This window comes from Mobula hypostoma, chromosome 2 (assembly GCF_963921235.1).
Source record: "Mobula hypostoma chromosome 2, sMobHyp1.1, whole genome shotgun sequence".
NCBI classification, from domain to species: Eukaryota; Metazoa; Chordata; class Chondrichthyes; order Myliobatiformes; family Myliobatidae; genus Mobula; species Mobula hypostoma.
Genome location: NC_086098.1, coordinates 219,036,494 through 219,050,245, shown reverse-complemented (window position 1 = coordinate 219,050,245; position 13,752 = coordinate 219,036,494). Strand labels below are relative to the sequence as shown.

The 13,752-nt window shown below is 40.4% G+C and overlaps 1 protein-coding gene across 3 annotated transcripts in view; it reads right to left on the bottom strand.

Moving 5' to 3' along the window:
- Nucleotides 1-13,752, bottom strand: part of LOC134336848 (protein-glutamine gamma-glutamyltransferase 2-like) — a 72,063-nt gene that overhangs the window by 39,035 nt on the left and 19,276 nt on the right. For all 3 annotated transcript variants that reach the window (XM_063031431.1, XM_063031448.1, XM_063031439.1), the window contains exons 4-6: nucleotides 11,842-11,960; nucleotides 7,920-8,048; nucleotides 5,785-5,962 (exon numbers count right to left, since the gene is read on the bottom strand). In XM_063031431.1, the coding sequence (XP_062887501.1) occupies nucleotides 5,785-5,962; nucleotides 7,920-8,048; nucleotides 11,842-11,960 (426 nt within the window). The remainder of the gene's footprint in view (nucleotides 1-5,784; nucleotides 5,963-7,919; nucleotides 8,049-11,841; nucleotides 11,961-13,752) is intronic.

The window sequence follows — 13,752 nt, the reverse complement described above, 5'->3', positions numbered from 1 at the left end:
TACTGGCTGCTCACCCTCCCCCTTCAGATTATTCAGGACCTGATCCAAGACATCCCGTACTCTGGCACCTGGGAGGCGACACACCATGCGGGTATCTCTATCAGGCTCACAGAATCTCCTGTCCATTCCCCTGACTATGGAATCCCCTATGACTACCACATTCCTCTTCTCCCTCCTTCTGTCCTGCACAACAGCGCCAGGCTCAGTGCCAGAGACCTGGATTGATTAAAGCATGGATTGATACCTAGAAGTATGATGTGGTAGCTATTAGTGAAACATGGTTACAGGAGGGATGTAATTGGCAACTAAGTATTCCTGGATTTAATTGCTTCAGGTGTGATAGAATTGAAGGGACAAGAGGGAGAGGTGTTGCATTGCTTGTCAGAGAAAATATTACAGCGGTGCTCTGGCAGGATAGATTGGAGGGCTCATCTAGGGAGGCTATTTGGGTGGAATTGAGAAATGGGAAAGGTGTAGTAACACTTATGGGGGTTTATAAATAGACCTCCAAATGGGGAGCGAGAATTGGAGGAGCAAATTTGTAAGGAGATAACAGATATTTGTAGGAAGCACAAGATTATGATTGTGGGAGATTTTAATTTTCCACACGTAGACTGGGAAATCCATACTGTAAAAGGGCTAGATGATTTGGAGTTTGTAAAATGTGTGCAGGATAGTCTTTTGCAGCAATACATAGAGGTACCAACTAGAGAAGAGGCAGTGTTGGACCTCCTGTTGGGGAATGAGATAGATCAGGTGACGGAGGTTTGTGTTGGGGAGCACTTCGGGTCCAGTGATCACAATGCCATTAGTTTCAATATAATTATGGAGAAGGATAGGTCTAGACCCAGGGTTGAGATTTTTGATGGGAGAAAGGCTAACTTTGAGGAGATGCGAAAGGACTTAGAAGGAGTGGATTGGGACAATTTGTTTTATGGGAAGAATGTAATAGAGAAATGGAGGTCATTTAAAGGTGAAATTTTGAGGGTACAGAATCTTTATATTCCTGTTAGGTTGAAAGGAAAGGTTAAAAGTTTCAGAGAGCCATGGTTTTCAGGGGATATTGGAAACTTGGTTCGAAAAAAGAGAGATATCTACAATAAATATAGGCAGCAGGGAGTAAATGAGGTGCTTGAGGAATATAAAGGATGTAAAAAGAATCTAAAGAAAGAAATTAGAAAAGCTAAAAGAAGATATGAGGTTGCTTTGGCAAGTAAGGTGAAAATAAATCCCACGGGTTTCTACAGTTATATTAATAGCAAAAGAATACTGAGGGATAAAATTGGTCCCTTAGAGAATCAGAGGTATGTGTGGAGCCAAAAGAGAACAATTTCTTTTCTTTGGTATTCACTAATGAGAAGTATATTGAATTGTGTAAGATAAAGAAGACAGGTAGGGAAGTTATGGAAACTATGATGATTAAAGAAGATGAAGTACTGGCGCTTTTAAGGAATATAAAAGTGGATAAGTCTCTGGATCCTGACAGGATATTCCCTAGGACCTTGAGGGAAGTTAGTGTGGAAATAGCAGGGGCTCTGACAGAAATATTTAAAATGTCATTAGAAACGGGAATGGTGCCGGAGGATTGGCGTATTACTCATTTTGTTCCATTGTTTAAAAAGGGTTCTAAGAGTAAACCTAGCAATTATTGGCCTGTGAGTTTGACGTCAGTGGTGGGTAAATTGATGGAAAGTATTCTTAGAGATGGTATATATAATTATCTGGATAGACAGGGTCTGATTAGGAACAGTCAACATGGATTTGTGTGTGGAAGGTCATGGTTGACAAATCTTATTGAATTTTTTGAAGAGGTTACTAGGAACGTTGACGAGGGTAAAGCGGTGGATGTTGTCTATATGGACTTCAGTAAGGCCTTTGACAGGGTTCCACATGGAAGGTTCGTTAGGAAGGTTCAATCGTTAGGAATTAATATTGAAGTATTAAAATGGATTCAGCAGTGGCTGTATGGGAGATGCCAGAGTGTAGTGGTGGATAACTGTTCATCAGATTGGAGGCCGGTGACTAGTGGTGTGCCTCAGGGATCTGTACTGGGTCCAATGTTGTTTGTCATATACAAAACCCATTTCCAGAAAAGTTGGGATATTCTCCAGAATGCAATAAAAACAAAAATCTTTGATATGTTAATTCACGTGAACCTTTATTTAACTGACAAAAGTACAAAGAAAAGATTTTCAATAGTTTTACTGACCAACTTAGTTGTATTTTGTAAACATACACAAATTTAGAATTTGATGGCTGCAACACACTCAACAAAAGTTGGGGCAGAGTTAAAATAAGATTGAAAGGTGCGCAGAATATTCAAGTAACACTGGTTTGGAAGACTCCACATTAAGCAGGCTAATTTGTAGCAGGTGAGGTATCATAACTAGGTATAAAAGTAGCGTCCATCAAAGGCTCAGTCTTTGCAAGCAAGGATGGGTTGTGGCTCACCCCTTTGTGCCAAAATTCGTGAGAGAATTGTTAGTCAGTTCAAAAGGAACATTTCTCAACGCAAGATTGCAGAGAATTTAGGTCTTTCAACATCTACGGTACATAATATTGTGAAAAGATTCAGAGAATTCAGAGACATCTCAGTGTGTAAAGGGCAAGGTCGGAAACCACTGTTGAACGCGCGTGATCTTCGAGTCCTCAGGCGGCACTGCCTGAGAAACCGTCATACTACTGTGACAATTATAGCCACTTGGGCTCGGGAGTACTTTGGAAAACCATTGTCACTCAACACAGTCCGCCGCTGCATCCAGATGTGCAACTTGAAACTATTACACAAGGAGGAAGCCATACATCAACTCTATGCAGAAATGCCGGCGAGTTCTCTGGGCCCAAGCTCATCTCAGATGGACCGAAAGACTGTGGAACCGTGTGCTGTGGTCAGATGAGTCCACATTTCAGCTAGTTTTCGGAAAAAATGGGTGTCGAGTTCTCCGTGCCAAAGATGAAAAGGACCATCCAGGTTGTTATCAGCAAAAGGTGCAAAAGCCAGCATCTGTGATGGTATGGGGGTGCATCAGTGCCCACGGCATGGGTGAGTTGCATGTATGTGAAGGTACCATTGACTCTTGAGGTGTACATTAGGATTTGAGAGAGACAGATGTTGCCATCAAGGCGACGTCTCTTCCCGGGACGTCCATGCTTATTTCAGCAGGACAATGCCAGACCACATTCTGCACGGGCTACAACAGCGTGGCTTTGTAGACATAGAGTGCGTGTGCTTGACTGGCCTTCTGCCAGTCCAGATCTATCTCCTATTGAAAATGTATGGCGCATCATGAAGAGGAGAATCAGACAACGGAGACCACGGACTGTTGAGCAGCTGAAGTCTTATATCAAGCAGGAATGGACAAAATTTCCAATTGCAAATCTACTACAATTAGTATCCTCAGTTCCAAAACGATTAAAAAATGTTATTAAAAGGAAAGGTAATGTAACACAATGGTAAACATGCCTCTGTCCCAACTTTTGTTGAATGTGTTGCAGCCAGCAAATTCTAAATTTGTGTATGTTTACAGAATACAATTAAGTTGGTCAGTAAAACTATTGAAAATCTTTTCTTTGTACTTTTGTCAGTTAAATAAAGGTTCACGTGAATTAACATATCACAGATTTTTGTTTTTATTGCATTTTGGGAAATATCCCAACTCTTCTGGAAATGGGGTTTGTGCATTAATGATCTGGATGATGGGGTGGTAAATTGGATGAGTAAATATACGGATGATACTAAGATAGGTGGAATTGTGGATAATGAAGTAGGTTTTCAAAGCCTGCAGAGAGATTTAGGCCAGTTAGAAGAGTGGGCTGAAAGATGGCAGATGGAGTTTAATGCTGATCGATGTGAGGTGCTACATTTTGGTAGGACTAATCAAAATAGGACATACATGGTAAATGGTAGGGCATTGAAGAATGCAGTAGAACAGAGGGATCTAGGAATAATGGTGCATAGTTCTCTGAAGGTGGAATCTCATGTGGATAGGGTGGTAAAGAAAGCTTCTGGTATGCTGGCCTTTATAAATCAAAGCATTGAGTATAGGAGTTGGGATGTAATGTTAAAATTGTACAAGGCATTGGTGAGGCCAAATTTGGAATATTGTGTACAGTTTTCTTCAGCGAATTATAGGAAAGATGTCAACAAAATAGAGAGAATAAAGAGAAGATTTACTAGAATATTATCTGGGTTTCATCACCTAAGTTACAGAGAAAGGTTGAACAAGTTGGGTCTTTATTCTTTGGAACGTAGAAGGTTGAGGGGAGACTTGATAGAGGTATTTAAAATTATGAGGGGGATAGATAGAGTTGACATGGATAGGCTTTTTCCATTGAAAGTGGGGGAGATTCAAACAACAGGACATGAGTTGAGAGTTAAAGGGCAAATGTTTAGGGGTAACATGAGGGGGCACTTCTTTACTCAGAGAATGGTAGCTGTGTGGAACGAGTTTCCAGCAGAAGTGGTTGAGGCAGGTTCGATGTTGTTGTTTAAAGTTAAATTGGACAGCTATATGGACAGGAAAGGAATGGAGGGTTATGGGCTGAGGGCAGGTTGGTGAGACTAGGTGAGAGTAAGAGTTCGGCATGGACTAGAAGGGCCGAGATGGCCTGCTTCCGTGCTGTAATTGTTATATGGTTATAAAGCTGCTTCATTTGGCTGTATTCATGTGTATAGCTGATTGGTAATTAAACTTGAACTCATAGAGCATTCCGAGGTATGCAGCTTCATGCTCTACGTGTTCCAGAGCTGAGTGAAGAGCCAATGAAGTGGCATTTGCTGATGACTTGTTATAGCAGAGTTAACATTTGAGCAGATCCTCAGGCAGGAGTTTATATATTTCATAACCAGCCTCTCAAAGCACTTCATCACACTGATGTAAGTACAACTGGAAGGTAGTCATTGAGGCGGGCTACCTTGTTCTTCTTGGGTACCAGTATGTTTGAAGCCTGCATGAAGCAGGTTGGGACCTCAGTCTGCAGAAGCAAGAGTTTGAAGATGTTAGTAAACACTCCAGCCAGTTGATTAGCAAAAGTCTTCAGTACTTGGTCAGGTACATCGTCCAGGCTAGATGCTTTCTGTGGGTTCACCTTTAAAGCAAGGCTCCCAGAACAGATTCCTGCAGAACACTACTGGCAGCTAACCTCCAGGCAGTATATGCTGTACGTACTACCACCCTCTATCTTCTATGAGCAGGCGTGTTCTGAATCCATGCAGCCACGTTTGGATCGCATGCCTCCTGACTTTCTGACTGAGCCTACCAAAGGGAAGCTTATAAAACGCCTTACTAAAATACATACACACCACATCCACTGCTCTATCTTCATCAATGTGCTTGTCATATCCTCAAAGAATTCAATCAAGCTATCCTTCACAAAGCCGTACTGACTACCCTTGTTTCTCCAAGTTTTCAGAAATCCTGCCTCTAAGAATCTTCTCCAGTTGCCTTTGTAATGTGAGAAGAAAATGGAGCACATGAAGAAACCCCATACAGTCAGAGAGAGTATGTGCAAACTTTGCACACGGACAGCATCCATTTTACTGGAGCTGTGACGTAGTAGTGCTGCTGTGTGTCACTGTGCTGCTCCAAACTTGCTGTTCCAATTACTTGTTCACATTATTAATAATTGTCTCTCTTTTCAAGAGGCCCCTGTTTGCCCCCACTTTCTTTCCTTTTGTTTACATTCAATGAAGCTTGTGTAGTTACTTGTGTTCCTGTCACTAGTCACTCTCACCTTCCAAAAGGAAGTTTAGAAATCAATTCAATTTCAGAATAAAATCCTCACCTGTGCAGGCCACTGCTGCAAACACCCAACACTGTCCGTAGTGAACTGGCCAACGGCCTTTCTTATACCACTGATGGAGAATTGCAACACTTCCATTCCATGACCAAGGGTACACCCCTCCAGTATATGGCTCACTCCATTTGCCAGTAAGTACCCCTTTGTCATCAGCAGAATTTATCTGAAAAAGGATGAATGATGTATCTGTCATATGAAAGCTCCACCTGAAGGGTGTATTCATAAGTTATTGCATTCCACTTTATCATTGAACATTTCTTACATTGAAGATGTCAGACTTTCCCACATCCCTTCGAACATGAAAAGCACATCATCCTCTATAAACTTTATTGTTTTCTTCCTTTGTAACTCAAAGTTCAAAGCTCAAAGTAAATTTATTATCAAGGTACACATATGTCACCATATACGTACAAACCTGAAATTCATTTTCTTCTGTTCAATCACTGTAGGTACAAGAGACACAATAGAGTCAAAAAAAGACTGCACCCAACAGGACAGACAAATAACCAATTTGTAGAAAAAACATACCAAAAATTGTGCAAATACAAAAAGAAAAAATGGGGGAAGGTGGGACCTGTACAGAAGGGACGGGTTGCAATTGAACTGGAAGGGGACTAATATCCTAGCATGAATATCCCCACGGTGCGGCACTATCCTAGCTAGTGGGGTTTAAATTTGAGTTGCAGGGGGATGGGAACCAGAGTGCTAGAACAGTTAGTGAAGAGGTCGTGGAGACAGATATTGGTAAGATCTCAGATAAAGACTGAAATCAAAAGGTTGAGCATGGTGTGACAAATGTCCTGAGCTGTATATATTTCAATATAAGAAGTATCGTACAAAAGGTGGATGAGCTCAGGGCATGGATCAAAACCTGGAATTATGATTTTGTGGCCATTACTGAGACTTGGTTGCAGGAAGGGCAGGACTGGCAACTCAGTATTCTGAGTTCCATTATTTTAAACGTGACAGAACAGATGGGATTAAAGGAGATGGGGTGGTGTTACTACTCAGAGCAGTGCTCAGTCAGGATAGACTGGAGAACTCTTCCGGTGAGGCATTATGGGTGGAACTGAGAGATAAGAAAAATGTGACCATGTTAATGGGGCTATATCACAACCCACCCAAGAGTCTGAGGGATTTAGAGGAGCAAATTTGTAGTGAGATTGTAGACTGTTGCAAGAAACATAAGGTTGTTATTGTAGGTGATTTTAACTTTCCACATATTGCCTAGGACTCCCATACAGTAAAAGGACTAGTTGAGACAGAGTTTGTTAAATGTGTTCAGTAAGTTTCCTTCAACAGTATGTAAAAGTCCCAATAAGAGATTGTGTGAAACTTGATCTGCTATTACTGAATGTAGAGAAACACTTCGCATCTAGTGATCACAATGCCACTAGGTTCAAAGTAAATTTGCAAAAAGATGGGTCTGGTCCACGGGTAGTGATTCTAAATTGGAGAAAGCCTAATTTTGATGGTATCAGAAAGGATCTGTCAAGTGTGGATTTCAGCAGGCTGTTTTCTGGCAAAGATGTACTTGGTAGTGAAATTTTGAAAACACAATCTTGTATTTGTCTGTCAGAATAAAAGGTAAAGATAACAAGTGTAGGGAGCCTTAGTTTTCAAGAGATAATGAGGCCTTGGTTCAGGAAAAAAAGGAGGTGCCTAGCAGGTATAGGCATGAAGGAAGAAATGAAATGCTTATGAAGTGTAAGAAATGGAAGAGAACACTTAAGAAAGAAATCAGGAAGGCTGAAAGAAGACGTGAGGTTTCCCTAGCAGACAAGGTGAAGGAAAATCTTAAGGGATTCTACAGATATGCTAAGAGCAAAAGGATTGCAAGAGACAAAATTGGTCCTCTGGAAGATCAGTATGGTAATCCATGTGTGGAGCCAAAAGAGATGAGGGAGATCTTAAAATAATTTTGCATCTGCTTTTACTCAGGAGATGGGCACAGAGTCTATAGAAATGAGGGAAGGTGGCATCAACTTCATGAACCCTATTCAGATTACAGAGGTGAGCATGCGACTGAACAAAAACAGACCACAGTTGGACCTATCACAAGTTATCCACACCTTTATTCTTGCAAATACTATTCTTACGAATACTAGTTCAACACTCACCATAGCTGTCACAACTCTACTGATATAAACGGGATCATTTCTGCGTATATAATCCTTTGCTGGATTTTGCTGGCATTTGATGTTTTTATCCAATATCATAAGGCAGATATCCACAATATTTTCTTCAAACTGAAATGCAAAAGCATTTTGATATTTCTGAGAACACTTTGAAAATGCGCAGTGAGAATAATTTTTTGTAAAATTATTAAAAGTGCAGTAATAAGAATGACGGTTAATCTTCAGAACAGGTTGCTGTTTAGTTGTTGAAATATTCAGTGATGTTCTTCCAGTGTAAAATTAAAATGGCCATTTACTTGATTTATGTCTCAGAAAGACAGCATCGATTATTAAGGACCTCCAGCACCCAGGGCATGTACTTTTCTCACTGTTACCATCAGGTAGGAGGTACAGAAGTCTGAAGGCACACACCCGGCGATTAAGGAACATCTTCTTCCCCTCTGCAATCCAATTCCTAAATGGACATTGAATTTTTGGACCACCTCACTTTTTTAATCTACAGTATGTCTGTTTTTGCACTTTTTAAAAATCTATTCAATATATGTAATTGATTTACTTGTTTATTTATTATTATTATTATTTTATTTATTTTTTCTCTGCTAGATTATGCATTGTATTGAACTGCTGCTGCTAAGTTAACAATTTTCACGTCACATGCTGGTGATAATAAACCTGATTTTGATTCTGTTTATGTTTCTGTCCTCTTCTCCCCACTACCACCCTCATCATCCCCCCACCAAAAACAGATAATCATCAATCCTACTCCAGACCTCAATCAGGCCCTTTTTGACGATGGGCATCTCTTGGGGGTCATCTTGCCACAATAAAATACAATGCCTACCTGCCCTTTTCTGCCACTGAAGTCTGAAGGGACTGCAAAGATGGCAGCCCCTGGGTTACAACCATTTACCTCATCCATTAGCTGTAGTGTAGCAGGACTTCTGACCCATTTTACCAGTATCTCTGAACATAACAATCACTCTTATCTCAACACTTGTCTAAAAGCCCAAAGCATAAATCTTTACGAGTTGAGCATTCTCGATTTCTGAAGCTCTCCAACTTATATCATTCAAAGAAAAAAAGGGAGTATGCAGAAGTTTCAAGGCTGCTCCCTTGCTCAAGTGAATGATCATTTCTATCTTTGACAATATATGTGCTCCACTTTGAATTGTTTTTTACAATATTCATTTTGTCCAAATGATCCTCTCAGTGTTTATTTTCTCTTGCTGACATTCCTATCAATGTACATGTTTGCTTTAGTAACTCTTGTTATCATACCGTTGGTGGAATCCAAAATAGATGCTCACTTGACTAGCTTTCACTGCAAATTGAACTACTTGTAATTCAGCCTTTTTGAAGCAACCGGCAATGTTATCATGGGATGGGGAAAACCAGGGTGCCAACAATGTCAGCCAAGTTGTCAATGACTGGGCAATCATCCTAAGCTCAGTTGCAGTTTCTGGATAAATTGAAAATTATTCTGGGGACAAATTTGCATACCATATACGGAAGTGTGAAGGTAAGTATGATGGTGGAAAGTCTATAACCTGGAGAAACTGGAGGGAGAACAAGAGCAATGTAAAAGCATATCTAACCTCATGGATGCACTGAGAACCTGCTCCTGCATGAGAAGCTTGTGGACTATATGGGTCATGCAGGTATGGCTGAAGCATTTGGAAGTGGTAAATTGACAGTGGATAATCTTGTGTCATCTAAGGATCATGATGCACCATGCAATAGGTAAATAGAGGCATCTTAAATAACAGTGCAGATTTTGCAGTTAATAAAGTAAGTCCACAAATCCATTTGTCTTCATTTCCATGGAATGTGGTTTGAATACCACAAAAAACTGAGGTGCTATAGAATCCAATTTCTAGTCAATGAAAACTTGACTTATTTATGGATGAAAATGTAGATGTGTGGGCTGACAAGTGTGCTGATGATACCAAAATTCGTGGAATTGTAGATAGCATGGAAGACTGGCAAAGAACACAGTGCAATAAAGATCAGCTGCAGATACGGGCAGAGAAATGGCAGATGGTGTTTAACCCATATAAATGTGAGGTGTTGCACCTTGGTAGGGCAAATTCAAAGAGACAATATACTATTATGTGCAAAATCGTTAACAGCATTGCTGAACAGAGAGATCTTGGAATTCAAGTTCTTAGTTTCTTGATAGTGGCTACACAGCTTGATAAGGTGGTTAAGAAGGCTTATGAGGTGTTTGCTTTTATTAGTCGAGGCACTGAGTTCAAAAGTCAAGAGGTTATGTTGCAACTTTATACAACTCTGGTTAGGTCACATCTGGAGTATTGCATACAGTTCAATTTGCCCAACTGCAGGAATGATGTTGAGGATTTGGAGAGGGTGCAGAGGATGTTTAGCAGGATGCTGCCTGGCTTAGAGAGCATGTGTCTAATGAGAGACTGAATATACTTGGGTTGTTTTCTCTGGAATAGTGGAGGCTGAGGGGAGATCTGACAGAGGTTTATAAGATTATGAGAGGTATAGATAGAGTAGACAAGGAGTATCTGTTTCCTAGTATTGAAATGTCTAATACTTGAGGGAGTAGATTCAAAGGGGATGTGAGGGGTAAATTTTTATTTAAAGAGTGGTGGATGCCTAGAATGCACTGCCCGCTATGGTGGTATAGAGGCAAATGCATTGGAGGCTTTTAAAATGCATTTGGATAGCCACATGAATGTGAGGAAGATGGGGGGATATGGAAATTGTGTAGGTAGGAGGGATTAGTGTTTCGGTGTTCTTGATTTCTTTATTTGGTTCAGCACAATATTGTGGGCTGAAAGGCCTGTTTCTGTGCTATACTGTTCCATGTTGTATTGTCTCTGCTAAGGCATAGAAAAAAAAGTCAAAGAATTGCATATAACAGGTGGCTCACACTTTGGGAAGAATGAGAACATTTTGGAGAGGGTGTAAACTTTGAAGAACGCTTCCATTGGTAACTGATTACAGTTAAATTAATTAGCTGGAGGTTTAGTGATGTTTCTTTTAGAACATTTACATTGAGGGAGTCCCTTGAGTGGTGTTTATACCAATGCGGTTTATCAAAAGGATGTTTCTTGATCATTAAAGTGAGGCCAGAGATAAGGTGATTGGTCGAAGAAGTAGAATAATGTAAAGGAAAACATTGTTAACATTTGGATTACACTCCTGATAGGCTGCTGGGAAAGAATTCAAAACTAATTGGGTAATAATTGGCAAAGGGTTTGGGTGAGTGCTCTTCATCTGTACTGTATGAATTTTTTTTAATGCAACACTGGGGGAATAAAACAATTGATTCATTTTCTGTCAGCCAATCCTGCTGACATAGGATATTTAACAGTGGAACAAAATAAATTATGAGTTTTTACTTGTGAGTTTTTACATTAACTTTCAGAGCATTCATCTTCGGTTTGGAATCCTTGGTAGGAAGCTGACATTTGCTGCAGGATTTGAGCTACAAATATTCCAAGATAAATGACACTTGTTCAGCAAGAGGTTTGAGTATTTTTAGTGTTGCTCTAGTGTTGAATGGTTCCAGAGCCCTCCAACATCCAACTGGAACTCATTCATCTGAAAAATGATAGTTTACACGGGTTGCACTTCTAAAGTAGTAAAATATTCACAGGAGTAGACAGAAAACTGACACTATGTTGAATAATTGGAACAGAGAGCACAAGAATGGTCAAATACATAGCTTTAAATTAGTGTACCAAAGGATGTAGATGATTGGGAAAGAATTGAGGAGTTTAAGGCCTCCAAGAATGAGCTTGAATCATTGTTAGATCAGGAGGCAATGAGAGTCAAGAGAGGAACAGTGATGAATAAATGAAGTTCACATGAATGCAAGTACCTCACTGAATAATCAGATTGCAATACAGGATTGATTCAGGATTTCACATACCTGTCCAAAGTACCATGAGCGACCATCAATCTGGTAACAACTGCCATTGTAGATGATTCCGTCTTCATTTAGCACATATTCTGTTCGTTGTTCCTCACTATCCAGAAAGACTTCATCCTCTGACATGGTAAACAGCTTAATAGCTTATTAATTTCTTTGCAAAGTGTACACATGAATTAAAAAGATCTGCACAAAAATTTCCTCTGGCCCATATTGGGGAACTGCAGTTTCAAACACAGGAAATTGAAGACTATTTGTTTGAAGACACGCAGTCCTCTTTTATTGTCATTTAGTAATGCATGCATTAAGAAATGATACAATGTTCCTCCAGAATGGTATCACAGAAACACAAGACAAACCAAGACTAAAAAACTGACAAAAAACACATAATTTTAATGTATAGTTACAACAGTGCAAAGCAATACCGTAAATTGATAAACAAACAATGGGCATGGTAAAAAAAAGTCTCAAAGTCTCTTGAAAGTCCCATCATCTCACGCTGATGGTAGAAGGAAGAGAAACTCTCTTCCTGCCATGACCCTCCAGCATTGCAAACTTGCCGATGCAGCAGCCTGGAAGCACCCGACGACAGCCGACTCTTGAGTCTGTTCGAAAACTTCGAGCCTCCGTCACTGAGCACCAAGCATCATCTCTGCTGAGCGCTTCGACCCCAGCCCCGGCAACAGGCAGTAGTCAAAGCCGAGGACTTAGGGCATTCCCCTCTGGAGATTCTCGATCGCATAGTAGCAATGGCTGCGAAGCAGGCATTTCAGAAGTTTCTCCAGATGTTCCACCGTGCTTCTCAAGTCTGTCTCCATCAAATCAGGATTGTGCACAGTACCTACTTAACAAATAGCAGCCGAAGATTGATAGAAGGTATGTATATAGTATACTATAATAAGAATACTTTAGCCACTGGTGAAATGCCCAAAGATTAGAAAGTTGTTACAGTCACTCTGCTGTTTAAGAAATGCAGAAAGACAAGTCAGGGAACTACAGGTTAGTCAGCCAGACCTCAGTATTGGATTCAAAATTAGCCTGGAAATAGGAAGGGTGTTGGTTGAAGGTTGTTTCTCTGAATGAAGGCCAGTGACTAGAAGTATGCTACAGGGTTCAGCTTTTAGACCCAGTTAATCACTATTTATAGAAATGATTTGGTTGTGAATGCACAAGTTTAAATCACTAACTTTGAAAATGACATAATATTATTTATAGTGAAAAAGGAAGATAGAGGCATATGGACCATAGATTAGAGGGGGATCTTGATTGATTTGGAAAGTGGGCCAAGTAGTGGAAAATGGATTTCAATACAGATACAACCGAGGTGATGTATTTTGGAAACTCAGGCCAGTGTAGGAGCTTCACTATGGTAAGGTACGAGGGAGAGTAATAGAACTGAAGGACAATGGCTATACACACAAAATGCAGGAGGAACTCCAGTCAATCAGCATTTATGGAGATGAATATATAGTCAATGTTGCTGACTGAACCCCTTGTTCAAGACTGGAAAGAAAGGGAGAAGATGCCAGATGAAAAAAGATGGGTATGATAAGAGAAGCCAGGTGGGTGGGAAAGGTAAAGACCTGGAAAAGAAGGAAGGGAACAGGATGAGCTGATAGGCAGGTGAGAGGAAGAGGTAAGAGGTCAGAGTGGAGAATAGAAGAGAGAAAGTGGAGGGAAAAAATGTTTACCGGAAGGTGAAATTGATCTTTATGCAGGGGCGGTGCTAAGGTGGTGGTAGCTGGTGCTATAGCCCCAGCAGAAATTGCAATAGCACCAGCGTAGCACCACCAAGAAATTAACTGAAATTTCACATACAAATTGCAGCTGCTTTGCTTTCTCTGGATAGCTATACAGCTTGTTTCTCTAGTTGATCTAGTGAAACAGCGCCCCCAATTACCATAGCACCCA